Below are 12,192 nucleotides of genomic sequence, written 5' to 3' on the forward strand. Positions count from 1 at the left end.
GCAGTGATCATTTGACTTAGGGACCTGCAGCAGAGTTTGTGCCCAGAAATGTCTAATGACGTCAGACTTAAAGACCGGATAGGGACAAGAGGGACAACTCATCTATCTCTGGGGGTCCCTGAGGTAGTTAAATAACTCCTTGGTGTCAGGGCCCCTGGGGTGGATGAGGTTCACCCTGAGTTCCCGAAAGCTCTTGATGTTGTAGGGCTGTCTTGGTTGGCACGCCCCTACAATGTTGTGTGGAGGGGTCAGGGTCGGTACCTCTGGATTGGCAGATTGGCGTGGTTGTTTCCATCTTTAAGAAGGGAGACCAGAGGGTGAGTTCCAATTATAGGTAGAAAACTCTATGCCAAGGTGCTGGAAAGGAGAGTCTCTCTGTTATTTGAACCTTGGACACCAGAAACACAATGTTGTTTTCGACCTGGTTGCTCGCTATCTAGTGTTGGTTTAAAAAAATTGATTTCCCGATTCAAACTGATTTTAGTTTGAATAATGAAATATCGATTCATTACATCCTGAATCGATTTTTTTTTAATATAAATGATTTTTGCCAGAAAAACGCCAAAATCTCAGGTTAAAGGTCACTAAACTATTTCAACAACTGCCAAACAGCTAAAACAACAAATGAGAGCAGGTAAATGGATTCTGCAAAAATGCACCTGACGGGCATGGACATGCACGTGCTGAAAGCCGACATCTCACAGAATCTGAAGCTGCAGGTTTCATCACTCTTTGTATTTATACATAGATATAAAATATGGATATGTACTGATAAATGATCTGAATTATAATATTTCTGACTGTCAAGAGACAGACAACCACACATTCCAGATTTGCAGCCAGTAAAAAACAAATTAACCTTAGGCCTCTTTCCATAGTCACGGAGCTAAATACGCAACAATTCATATTTCATTTGAGAGAATGGTCATTGATCACCACCTCTTTTTCCTAATCACTGTCTCTGGATATTTCTGTGTCTCTATAAACAGGTGCCAGGATGAGTGTCCCCTTGGTACTTATGGTGCTGCCTGTGCAAAGACATGTAATTGTGAAAACAACAGCAAGTGCTACCACAGCAATGGAATGTGTCTTTGTGAACCAGGATACACAGGAAAGACATGTGATGTCCGACTGTGTCCTGAAGGAATCTATGGCCTACGTTGCGATAGGAAATGTCCGTGCTATGTCCAAAGCACTCGTAGGTATGTAGTAAATCATGTTGTCATCTTTGACACACTTTGATCTGCAGATCAGGTCAGTTTGAAGCCATTTGATTAATGCTGCCTCACGGTTCCCCGAATTCCGAAATATAACTCTGTGTTTCCTTTGTATCTTTTGGGTTTTAGCAGTTTGACATGTTGCGTGTATAGATTTGTGTATATGACCGCTGTGTCTGTAGACAACTGAGTGTAGTGATCAGTTAGCCTAGCACAGCTGGTGGGCTGCATGTGTCATTGCAGATAACAGCTGTTCTGCTTCTTTCTCAATGGGACTGCTGTGTCAGCTACACCATCTGTCAGTCAAACTCTGTTACTATCAAATATAGCCACATTTCACCTGTATTACTACAGTTAACCCACACACTGAAAAATGAAAAAAGTCTTCCTCAGGTATATTGTAATTAATTTTTAGATTTAGATTTTTGATAGTTTGATAGTTTGATTAGGTTTTTTGTTTTGTTTTTGTTTTTGTTTTTTCAGATTTAGACCAAGACAGCTAGAAGAAACACTTATGGCCTGATTTGCCTGTTGCCACTGCTGTTAGGCTTTCAGTATGTTTCCAGTGAGCACTGTTTGGATGTAGAGAAATTGTACAAGCTAAAAGAAAAGCTAAAGCTCAGTCCCACAGGGAAGCATGACAGTGCACTTCATATTTGTAGCTAACTGCAGAAATGCTACTAGTGTGTTAGCTAACCTTTGAGATTAAATACTAGAGATAGTCACTGATCTTAAAAAAAACAGGTCATAGAAAAATTTGTTTCAAGCACACTAAATACTTTAAGTAGGAAATAGTACTGACTAGTAGGAATCTTGACTGTAGGAAACACCTCAACAAAGTTTATAACTATTATCGTTTTCTCTCTTGTCACCAGCTGCCACCCGATATCAGGGGAGTGCACATGTCTGCCTGGTTGGTCAGGTCTCTACTGCAATGAGACGTGCACTCCAGGATTTTATGGCGAGTCCTGTCAGCAGGTGTGCCAGTGCCAGAATGGTGCTGATTGCCACAGTGTCACTGGAGAGTGTATCTGTGCTCCAGGCTTCACGGTAAACCCATATATTAGTATGTGTTAATGCCAGTGAGTGTTTTATGTCACAAATCATAAATATGTGATGCATGATATCAGACCTAAGTATACTGCACACGGTACATGCAATATTGTAAGACACTGCTGTAATCATATTGCATGTTTTTTGAAAAGCAGCAATGTGATGCATTGCTGTCTAAATTCAGTAATCACTGCAGTTAGTAAGCAGCATAAACAGAGCTGCAAAATGCAAAACCATCTGTTTCCAAATAATAACACATTAATAACCTATGAAGCTAGGCTGTGCTAGGATGCCACCTGTCATGAAATTATTCACTTCTAAGTATCCCACATAACTATTAGAACAAAGTGTAAGTGATTAGGAACAATAGCATAAAAGTGGTGGGCCACATAAAATACTGAGGCATACGGATCACCACTTTTAATAATAATAATGGATTGCATTTATATAGCGCTTTTCGGGGCCCTCAAAGCACTTTACAATTCCACTATTCATTCACTCTCACATTCACACACTGGTGGAGGCAGCTACAGTTGTAGCTACAGCTGCCCTGGGGCAGACTGATAGAAGCGAGGCTGCCATATCGCACCATCAGCCCCTCTGGCCATCACCAGCAGGCGGCAGGTGAAGTGTCTTGCCCAAGGACACAATGACCGAGACTTGGCTCGAACCGGCAACCTTCCGGTTACAAGACAAACTGCCAACTCTTTGAGCCACGATCGCCCCGCAGAGTCAGTAGCTACAGAACTCCAAATTTCCTCTGGCCTTCAGATTAGCTCAAGAACATGAGATAGAGAGCTTCATGGAATTCCTTTTTCATGGCCCAGCAGCTGCATCCAAGCACAATGCAAAATGTTGGATGCACACTGCCACCGGACTCCAGAGCAGTGGAGACATGTTGACTGGTGTGATGAATCGTGTCTCTTCATCTGGCAATCTGGGGAACAAGTCTAGGTTTGATATTTGCCAGGAAAAATGTATTTGGTCTAACTGCATTGTACCAAGTCTAAAGTTTGGCGGAGGGGGATTATGGCTACCTTCACACTGCAGGTCTTAATGCTCAATTCCGATTTTTTGATCAAATTCGATTTTTTTGTCTGCTTGTTCACGCTACAAATAAAATGTGACAGCAAACACGTTCTAGTGTGAACGCTCAAAGCGGCAAAAGAAGACGTCACACACAACGCACTCTGTTTAGACCCAGACCAAACAGTATTGTTTGACTGATGGCCGTTAATATAAAGACTTTTTTCCTACTTTACGTTTCCCAATTTTGCTTTATGTTATAAAGTTATTTTGTTATTTGCAAGTGGCTGTTTTAGAGAGGAGCGGTGCTTCAAAGGATAGTTGCAGATTTCTGTCAGAATCTGCAGATTATACAGTACAAATAAAATGTTCACATTTCTCCAATACTGTCTTCCCAACAGTTTCACTGACATCTACACTGGATGGCCAGGAAGCGTTCACGATGTCTTCTCCGCCGCTGATAATTGGCGTCTGTCTTGTGTCAGTGATGTAAAAGACGGATTTAATGCGACATGACCGTTCAAACAGCAGTCGCTTTCTAAAACATCAGATATGTATCGGAAAATGACCCAGGTCAGATTTGAAAATATCGGATTTGTGCTGTTCACACTGTCATACCATGATCGGATATGGGTCGCATAGGGTCAAAAAAGTCGGATTTGATGCGCTTTCGCCTGCAGTGGGAACGTAGCCTAAGTTGTGGGGTTGTTTTGCAGGAGTTGGGCATTCCCATAAACACCTTCCCAGAGGCGTTGAAGCTGTTATAGGTGTAAATAGCAGCTGTTATAGCTACTGTAAACCCTATGCATTAAGAATGGGATGTGAAGGCAGAGGGGTGCATAATTCTGGCAATTTAAATGGGAGTTATTTGGCAATGAAGGAAATGTTGCAGAGTAATGCAAGCAGTATTTTCTGCTGGGAATTGTTAATGCATGTTGTTCATGGGAAATCTATTTGCCTTTCTTAAGTAAGATACATAATACAAGCACAAGTTATACTTCCAAACACTGTGTGGGCCCATTAACCCGCCTGACTGCCTTATTCACAACCATCATTCCAGTATAGATTAATGTTTCAAAAATTACCAACAAACAAATGGATAATGTGAGGCTCTGCCCGTACTGTTATTGCATATGTGGCTTTGTAGAAAGATCTAGTGGCAACAGGTTGAAACGTCGACAAAATGTGCAATTCTGTTTTCAGAAAAAAGCTCTTAATTATTTTCCTTTTTCACACACTTACACATGATAGTTTTGTCTGTCTGGACACAACTATTTTGGGACTGTTGAAAATTTTAGAAAATCTAAATATTTGCTTCCTTTCCTAGAGTTGGGTTCCCTACTTACTTGTCTCCTACTCTGTAAGTGAAAGCAAAATGGGTTAGCTTAGCAACGAGTGTAGTCAAAGCTCAGAATTATTCCTCACAACATCAATTCCTTTGAATAATGTAGCTTGTGAGGCTACATTATGTGCTTAAAGAATTGTGTCAAGGCAACCAGTTCTCCAGCCACAGTAGTCGTATCCAAATAGATTCAGTGAGCAATTGTTTGCATTTTGGGTTCTATATAGATGTGGCAATATGATCCTCATCTATACAGAATCCAAAATCTTAAATCTCCTGCTTATAATATTCTAAGAAGCTGATAGGAAATAGTTTGTTTCATTTTTGCATGTATTACACTGCCATGAAAAATAACATCTAAGAAATGTTTGGTTGCCTCTCTTTAAGTGGCTATGCAGCTACACTCAAACATTTTAAACAGCCATAATGAAGCTATCCAAAGCTATAAGGCACGCAGAAAAGAAACAAGAGTAAAAGAAGAGTGGCTCAGAAGTCTTTAATGTGCTATGTGACTATGTCAAATACAGTTTGATGAACTGTCCCTTCAGGTCTGTTGATGATCAAACTTTACACAAAAGACAAAAGCAAGCAAAGTTACCAAAAAATGAAACTGTGTTGTTTTCGTCGTCACTGTTAGCATTTTGTCTGTTAATCTTCTCAGGGTCCCATATGTTCAGTGCCATGCCCAGCAGGAACATTTGGTGTGAACTGCTCCTCCAGCTGCAACTGTAAGAACAAAGCTAAGTGTTCCCCCATAGATGGATCCTGTTCCTGTAAGCCAGGTTAGTTACTGTTAATATAACCCCTGCATTTGCTACAAGTTACAGCCATTTCTCTATATAGTTCCCCTGGATTGGTTATTAATATCCTTCTGATAAACACTTGATGAGTCAAACGTTTGACTCATCACATCTAAAATATTCCCAGGTCCATAGTGCACTGTTGCTGAGATAAAGCAGTATTTGCTCTGAATGATAACTGAATATAGGAATCCAAGAATTTAAACTAAAGTCAAAGGATTGCAAAAGTTAAATAAGTATTGTCTAAATTCATGAGCACTGCCTGTAGAAGCCTAGAATGAAAATGCGAGGTCAGAGACTTTGCCTTCCTAGTCCAGCAACACCTTTATCTCCTCTGCACACACATTAGAGCCTGCAACACATTTTGTGATGCTCACCTTGCTTCTCTTCACTAACATTTGTTTAACTGATCTTTTTCAATAGTCTCTTTTGTCCCCACAATATAAAAAATAACCTTCATCAATGTCCATAGTTGTGTTTTTATTTCTATGGTACAGTATCATTCTGTGTAGGCTTTCGAGTTTTCTCTCTCCCTCTCTCTTTCAAAACTCGGTCAAATGAAGTAAATATTCTACACTATATTTGAGCACTAGTTCAACTAGTTCAGTTTATCAAATTAATACAAATCTCAGTTCGTGTGTTATATTAATACAGAAATATTTTGATCTTTGTGCTGCACTGAATAAAAATGCTTTCATAAGTTAATCAAAAGTAAGGTTTACATGTGTTCAAATATAAATTACCTTGTTTAATCAGGGTGGCATGGGTTAGACTGCTCCATCAACTGTCCCAGTGGCACCTGGGGTTTGGGATGTGGTTCCGCATGCATTTGTGGGAACGGAGGAGCGTGCAACCCACTGGATGGTCACTGTACCTGTGCTCCGGGCTGGAGAGGAGAGAGATGTGAACTCCACTGTCAGGTGAGTTATAGGATTATATGGAAGCTCCCAAAGTTTTTTGGAAAAGAAAATCATTGTTCTATGTTTTATCACTACTTTCAAAAAAGTGGTATCTTATTAAATTTGTAAATAGAATTCAAACAACAAAAATACAAATCATTTAAATTTTATATTTGAATAAATATAGTACAAAGACAAAATCTGATATTGAGAAGTTTGAACGTTTTTGAACTGTTTTTGGACCTCAGCTTTTAATAACACTAAACATCTGTATTTTGAAACGGAGCCAAACCACACCTCAGACCATACACCATATTTTTGATTATCTTGATAACCAAATGCCACATGTCATATGAATGAACATGTTTTTACATTTCTTCATGGATTGCCTTGTTTGTTTGTTTTTTCCCCTTAGGATGGTACCTATGGTCTGGATTGTAAAGAACGCTGTGACTGCAATCATGCTGATGGATGTCACCACGCTACTGGTCACTGCCGCTGTTTGGCTGGATGGACGGGTAATACCTAATTACAATGTGCCATGTGTCATAAACTGGCTGTGAAGCAGGCAGCGTAGGACCCAAATGCAGATTCACAGACAGAACTTTAACAAAAACAAACAAACACAGCTTTTATTATAGGATATAAAATACTGTCACGGCGAGTGAGATGAGCCGTGTGGAGATGATAAAGGAGGATCCAATCGCAAGCACTTGTAAAGGTGTGAAGGTGGTTTATTGAACACAAAGTACAAAATAGAAAAACGGCAAACGGGACTGCAGACTGTCTAAACTGAGAACAACTAAACTACAAGACACGAACCAGAGCACGAACATGAAGGAGGATGGGCAGAGGTAAGTGACGATGGACAGCAGGGAGAACACACAGATGAAACATGGTGGATACACAGACGGACCAGCGGCTACTACAACAGAAGACACGACTTAAATTAAGTCTGCATGCTAAGATTGTATTCAAAATGCGGAGGTCTGCATTTAACATAATTATTGGGCTTTAAAACTGACACTCTGTCGGGTCTTTGCCTTCTTTAGGAAGATCCAGTATTATGGCCTCTGTCCAGGATGGGACCATTGTTTTTTACTGTAAGGCGTAATTAAAAGCTTATGATGCCTTACTCTCCCTTTTTTTCTTCTTTTTGTGATCTTCACCAGGGGGGGTTGGCAGGGGGCTTTGCTGCTGATCCTCAATTAGACCTCTAAAAAATAGCAATGGACTCACTTCTCCTTCAGCATCAATAGATGTTTTGGTTTTTTTCATTCACATTCAGGATTGCAGTATTTGATAGTCAAATTAATGTAAGAATGTACTGCAATGATGGAAACACATCTGTGCGTGTGAACAGGTATCCACTGTGACAGCGTGTGTGCAGAGGGCCACTGGGGTCCAAACTGCTCCCTCCCCTGTAACTGTAAGAATGGAGCATCCTGCTCTCCAGATGAAGGAACCTGTGAGTGTGCTCCAGGATACAGAGGCCCAACCTGTCAGAGAAGTAAGTCCTACATCAACACCACACAATACTGTAAAATCATCACATAGGTTGTGGTGAGCTAAAATGATATATAGGTTTACTTAACCTCACTCTGATTTAATAGTTATTATAGACATCAATAGTCATGATTAATATCAGTGTTGTTAAAAAAAAAAAAAAAAAGTCTGGAACAGAAATAAACCTTGTTTTCACATTTGAAAGAAAAAATGAACATCAAAAGCAAAATGTGATATGATTAACCTGCATCTGATGATTTAAACTAGGGGCTTTAAAATATTTTGACATGGTTCAATTAAAATATTTGTACTTATTATCTTAACTCGTTTAATGTTAAAATATATAACAGGAAGGTCCATAAGTATTTGGACAATGACACAAATGATGACACAAGTATTTTAAGTCAAACACGTAACTACAGATTTTCTGTTTTAATGTAAGGAGTTTAACGAAAGTATTACACTAACTGTTCAGGGATTGCAGCTTTTCATATACATAGTCAGATATTTTTACAGGCTCAAAAGTGATCTGAGCATTTAATGACAAGAAGTCCCATGGCCAAGTGAGGCCTGTTGGCTTATTATTCCATGAGAAGTTGAAAGATGTGGAGCTGAGAGGTGTCAATGCAAATAAAGTCAACATAAGGTGGAAAACCAAATTTTATCAGAAACACCAAAAACTTTAGGAGCGATCAAATGAATTAACTTTAGTTAATAAAAGCTAAAGCGTGAATGTCTGCCAGGCTTCACAACACCCACTCGAGGAGGTAGGGTATCATTGTCAAAGTCTATAATCAAGAAATATCCTCACACAGTTAAATACAGAAGGCAAACAACTGATATACAATCACTTACTTTACTTTACTTTATTGATTTATATAGCACTCTTCACTGGCTATAATCAAGAGTGGGAAGGCTTGGGTACTGTCCCAGAAAGTAGAGTCAACAAAGTCAGAGAACAGCAACTCTTGAGTAAGGTGTGTTTTCTTATGCTTGAATGATTAATGTCAAATGATTAAATGGCCTAATAGCATCACTCAGCAAATGGTCAGGTGCAAGGCCTGAACTAAAAATGGGTGGAAAAGAATCAATCTTCAAAAAAGACATTTAAAAGACCTTCAAAAAGCGTGGAGAAGATAACTTCTCTGGCTCCTTTTAACTAAAATATAAATACATTTAAGGTGGCTCAAGAGTTTTGCACAGTACTGTAAAATCCACTAGGATGGTGGACAGAGGAATAAAATTACCACAAAAAATATCCCCTCACTGTCCACAAATATATGATCCAACAATTTTATAAATTGCATGTTGTGTTTGCTCTGTTTTGCTCGCAGTCTGCTCGCCAGGTTATTTTGGTCACCACTGCAGTCAGACCTGTCCACAATGTGTCCATAGTAATGGACCATGTCACCACATAACAGGACAGTGTGAATGTCTGCCAGGCTTCAAGGGAGCACTGTGTAATGAGGGTGAGTGACAGGCCACATACTGTTGCTTCCAAGAAACAAATGCTGGTCACGTAATTCAACTAGTGTAGGTAAAGGGTTAGTGGTCAAGCTTCCTGTTAATGTTAATCTTTGATGTAATATTCTGAGTAAAGTATGACACATGTTAACACATGTCTATACAGTGTGTCCCAGCGGTCGTTTTGGGAAGAAGTGTGCCCAGAGCTGCAGCTGCACAAACAATGGAACCTGTCATCCTATCGATGGCTCCTGTCAGTGTTATCCAGGATGGATTGGCAGTGACTGCTCTCAATGTGGGTTTACTCTGGAAATAATTATATATTGCAATTTATATATGCTTGATAATGTTACCGCCCTGTATTATTCTTCGTTATGAAAAAATTATTGTGCTGTGAAAGGTTCTTTAGAAAAGATTATTTAGCCATCAACTGGTTCTAGCACTAACATTTGATTATCACATTTTGTAGCTTGTCCAACTGGTCACTGGGGACCCAACTGCATCCACACATGTAACTGCCACAATGGAGCATACTGCAGCGCTTATGATGGAGAATGCAAGTGCAGCCCAGGATGGACTGGCCTCTACTGCACACAGCGTCAGTCAAATTGCAAACACACATACACATAAACACACACCCAAGTTATGTCATTTAGTCCAAATTGTAAATGGTTAAGAGAAAGACAAATTTTTGTTCTGCCATTGTCGAGCATTGCCATGCTCAAACTGAAAAAACAAACGATAAGAAACAATCCAAGGGCCCAAACCTTTCTTGGCAGTTTTTACTTTTTATAGTATTTCTATATATTAATTTCACTTTCTTTCTTTTGTTTTTTTACTTTAAGAAAATAGTTTAAGTTTGTAGTGCAGTAAAAATCTGATAAGGGTGGCATGACAGATGTTTAGACAAACATTATGTAGGAGTAAGTAAAAAGTATTGATTTGTAAATAACTGGACATGGAAAAGTTGTTATACATGTATATAAATATAACTTGTTATATAATATTATACTACAATTTTTCTAACTAACTTGCACCTCATTCTCTTTCTCTTAGCAATACTTTCTTTAAAGATTTAACACATTTTGTTGTCAACTTGAAAGAAAGGTTATGTATAGGATGTGTACTGTAAAAATGAGATCGGAGGTCAAATGGGACAGGATATTTGATGCAAACTCTAATGTGATATGTCGAATCCCCATATACCAGTATCATTTCCTAAATGTTTCCAATACAAAAAAAGGTAGTTCAATAAGGAGAGATAATTTGGAAGAAATGAACATAATTCGTTGCAATAGAAAAATTAATGCATTTGGCAATTAGATACGATGACTCATCATGGCAGAACAGAATCCCAGTGACAACAGGATTTAGGACAGGACCCCTTGGACTTAAGGAGCTTTGATGGTGCTCTGAGTGACTCGGGTGGGGTGGAAATTTGAGGATGCTGGCTGCATGAATGAGAGCATGAGAGGGAGAATGACAGGGCACTGAGATTTAAACCATACAAAGTGGAAGCTAATACGCATAAGCTTCATTAAAATTTTAAGCATAGTTTAAAAGATAAAAGACATTTTAGAATTTTTATGAAACTTGCGTTTATTTGACTTTAAAGAGGAGTGACCTTAATAAGAAGTGGGCTACCGGAACAAGAAGGCAAGGGATGAGAATAAGGAGCTGTTGGAATGCTTCTATGCAAAGAATTCCAGCAAAAGGTGGTTACATGAATAGGATGTGGGACCTATGGCTTCTTTGTCACCCAACTTTTAGATTAAGAGCGAATCAACTAATAGCTCAGTGTTCCAACATCCAGAAGAAGCAACTGCTACAACTAGAGATGAGAAATGAGGTACAACACAAATGCTTTGGCAAGGGTTGGCCAGGACCTCAGGCCATGGGGGAGATATCATCATCTCTCTGAGATTGGGTACCAAACCCGATGAACAACTGGTCCATTGAAGGCTTTGAGTTTGAAAGAAGCTGAGCTGAAAGAGAAGACCATGGCTAAGCTTGAAACCTGGACCCTCCGTGGCCGATTACCAAGCCTTGACTACCCACTTGGAACGGTATACCAGAGAGATAGTAGCCAGGAGAAAAAGCCAGCTGTTCTCCACTAAATAATTCAATCTGTACTGTCAGTGGCAAAGGAATGATATGAGAAATGCACCACCAAGACTGGAGACGGAGCAATACTGGAATAGCATATGGAAGAAAGATGCTCAGTGGCTGGTGTAGCTAAGAGCAGAACTGAGGGGATTGCACTACATGAACAGTTAAACATTACAGTGGCAGGCATACAAGAAAGATTGTAAAGTATGAAGAGTTTGACAGCCCTGACATGATTCGCACCTACTGGCCAAAACTAACTGGAATCCATGAGTTTCTGACAGCACAATGGAAAAAGCTGCTAAGTGATGAGATGCACCCAGACTGGCTAACTTAAGGCCAGACAGTCCTAATCCCCAGAGGGGACCAGTCACATCTAAATACGATGGGACTGTTAGAAGCCACTGTCATCAAGACAAGTAGGGTCCTTACTGCGAGGGACCAAGCAGCCAAGGCATAGAGGACACAGAAAAAAATGTCTTCAAAAAGGGTTTTCTTTATTTTAACTCTCAAACAGACAAAATTCCAAAACATAATTAGCAGGCCCATAAAAGAGGTCAACTAAATATAACTCTACACAAAGTAATTTCCAGAAACTTAAACAAACAAAGTGGACACAACTTAACCCACAAACTGACCTAATTACAAAGACACATGAGGGTAGCTTTTAAAGTGGTTTGGCCAAACCATTTACACACAGTAGGGGGGAAACAAAAACACACACTAATATTAACTAAGCACAGAATAACATAAGTAAACCTAAAACACCCCTGTTCCTG

The 12,192-nt window shown here is 39.5% G+C and overlaps 1 protein-coding gene across 1 annotated transcript in view; it reads left to right on the forward strand.

The window, feature by feature from the left end:
• The window catches only part of megf10 (multiple EGF-like-domains 10), a 56,203-nt gene that overhangs the window by 27,687 nt on the left and 16,324 nt on the right, over nt 1–12,192 (forward strand). Inside the window, exons 9-17 of the mRNA XM_012915985.3 lie at nt 990–1,202; nt 2,093–2,267; nt 5,300–5,420; nt 6,195–6,358; nt 6,753–6,855; nt 7,701–7,847; nt 9,178–9,312; nt 9,474–9,602; nt 9,777–9,905. Coding sequence (XP_012771439.3) covers nt 990–1,202; nt 2,093–2,267; nt 5,300–5,420; nt 6,195–6,358; nt 6,753–6,855; nt 7,701–7,847; nt 9,178–9,312; nt 9,474–9,602; nt 9,777–9,905 — 1,316 coding nt within the window. The remainder of the gene's footprint in view (nt 1–989; nt 1,203–2,092; nt 2,268–5,299; nt 5,421–6,194; nt 6,359–6,752; nt 6,856–7,700; nt 7,848–9,177; nt 9,313–9,473; nt 9,603–9,776; nt 9,906–12,192) is intronic.

The sequence above is a fragment of the Maylandia zebra genome, linkage group LG7, assembly GCF_041146795.1.
Source record: "Maylandia zebra isolate NMK-2024a linkage group LG7, Mzebra_GT3a, whole genome shotgun sequence".
NCBI classification, from domain to species: Eukaryota; Metazoa; Chordata; class Actinopteri; order Cichliformes; family Cichlidae; genus Maylandia; species Maylandia zebra.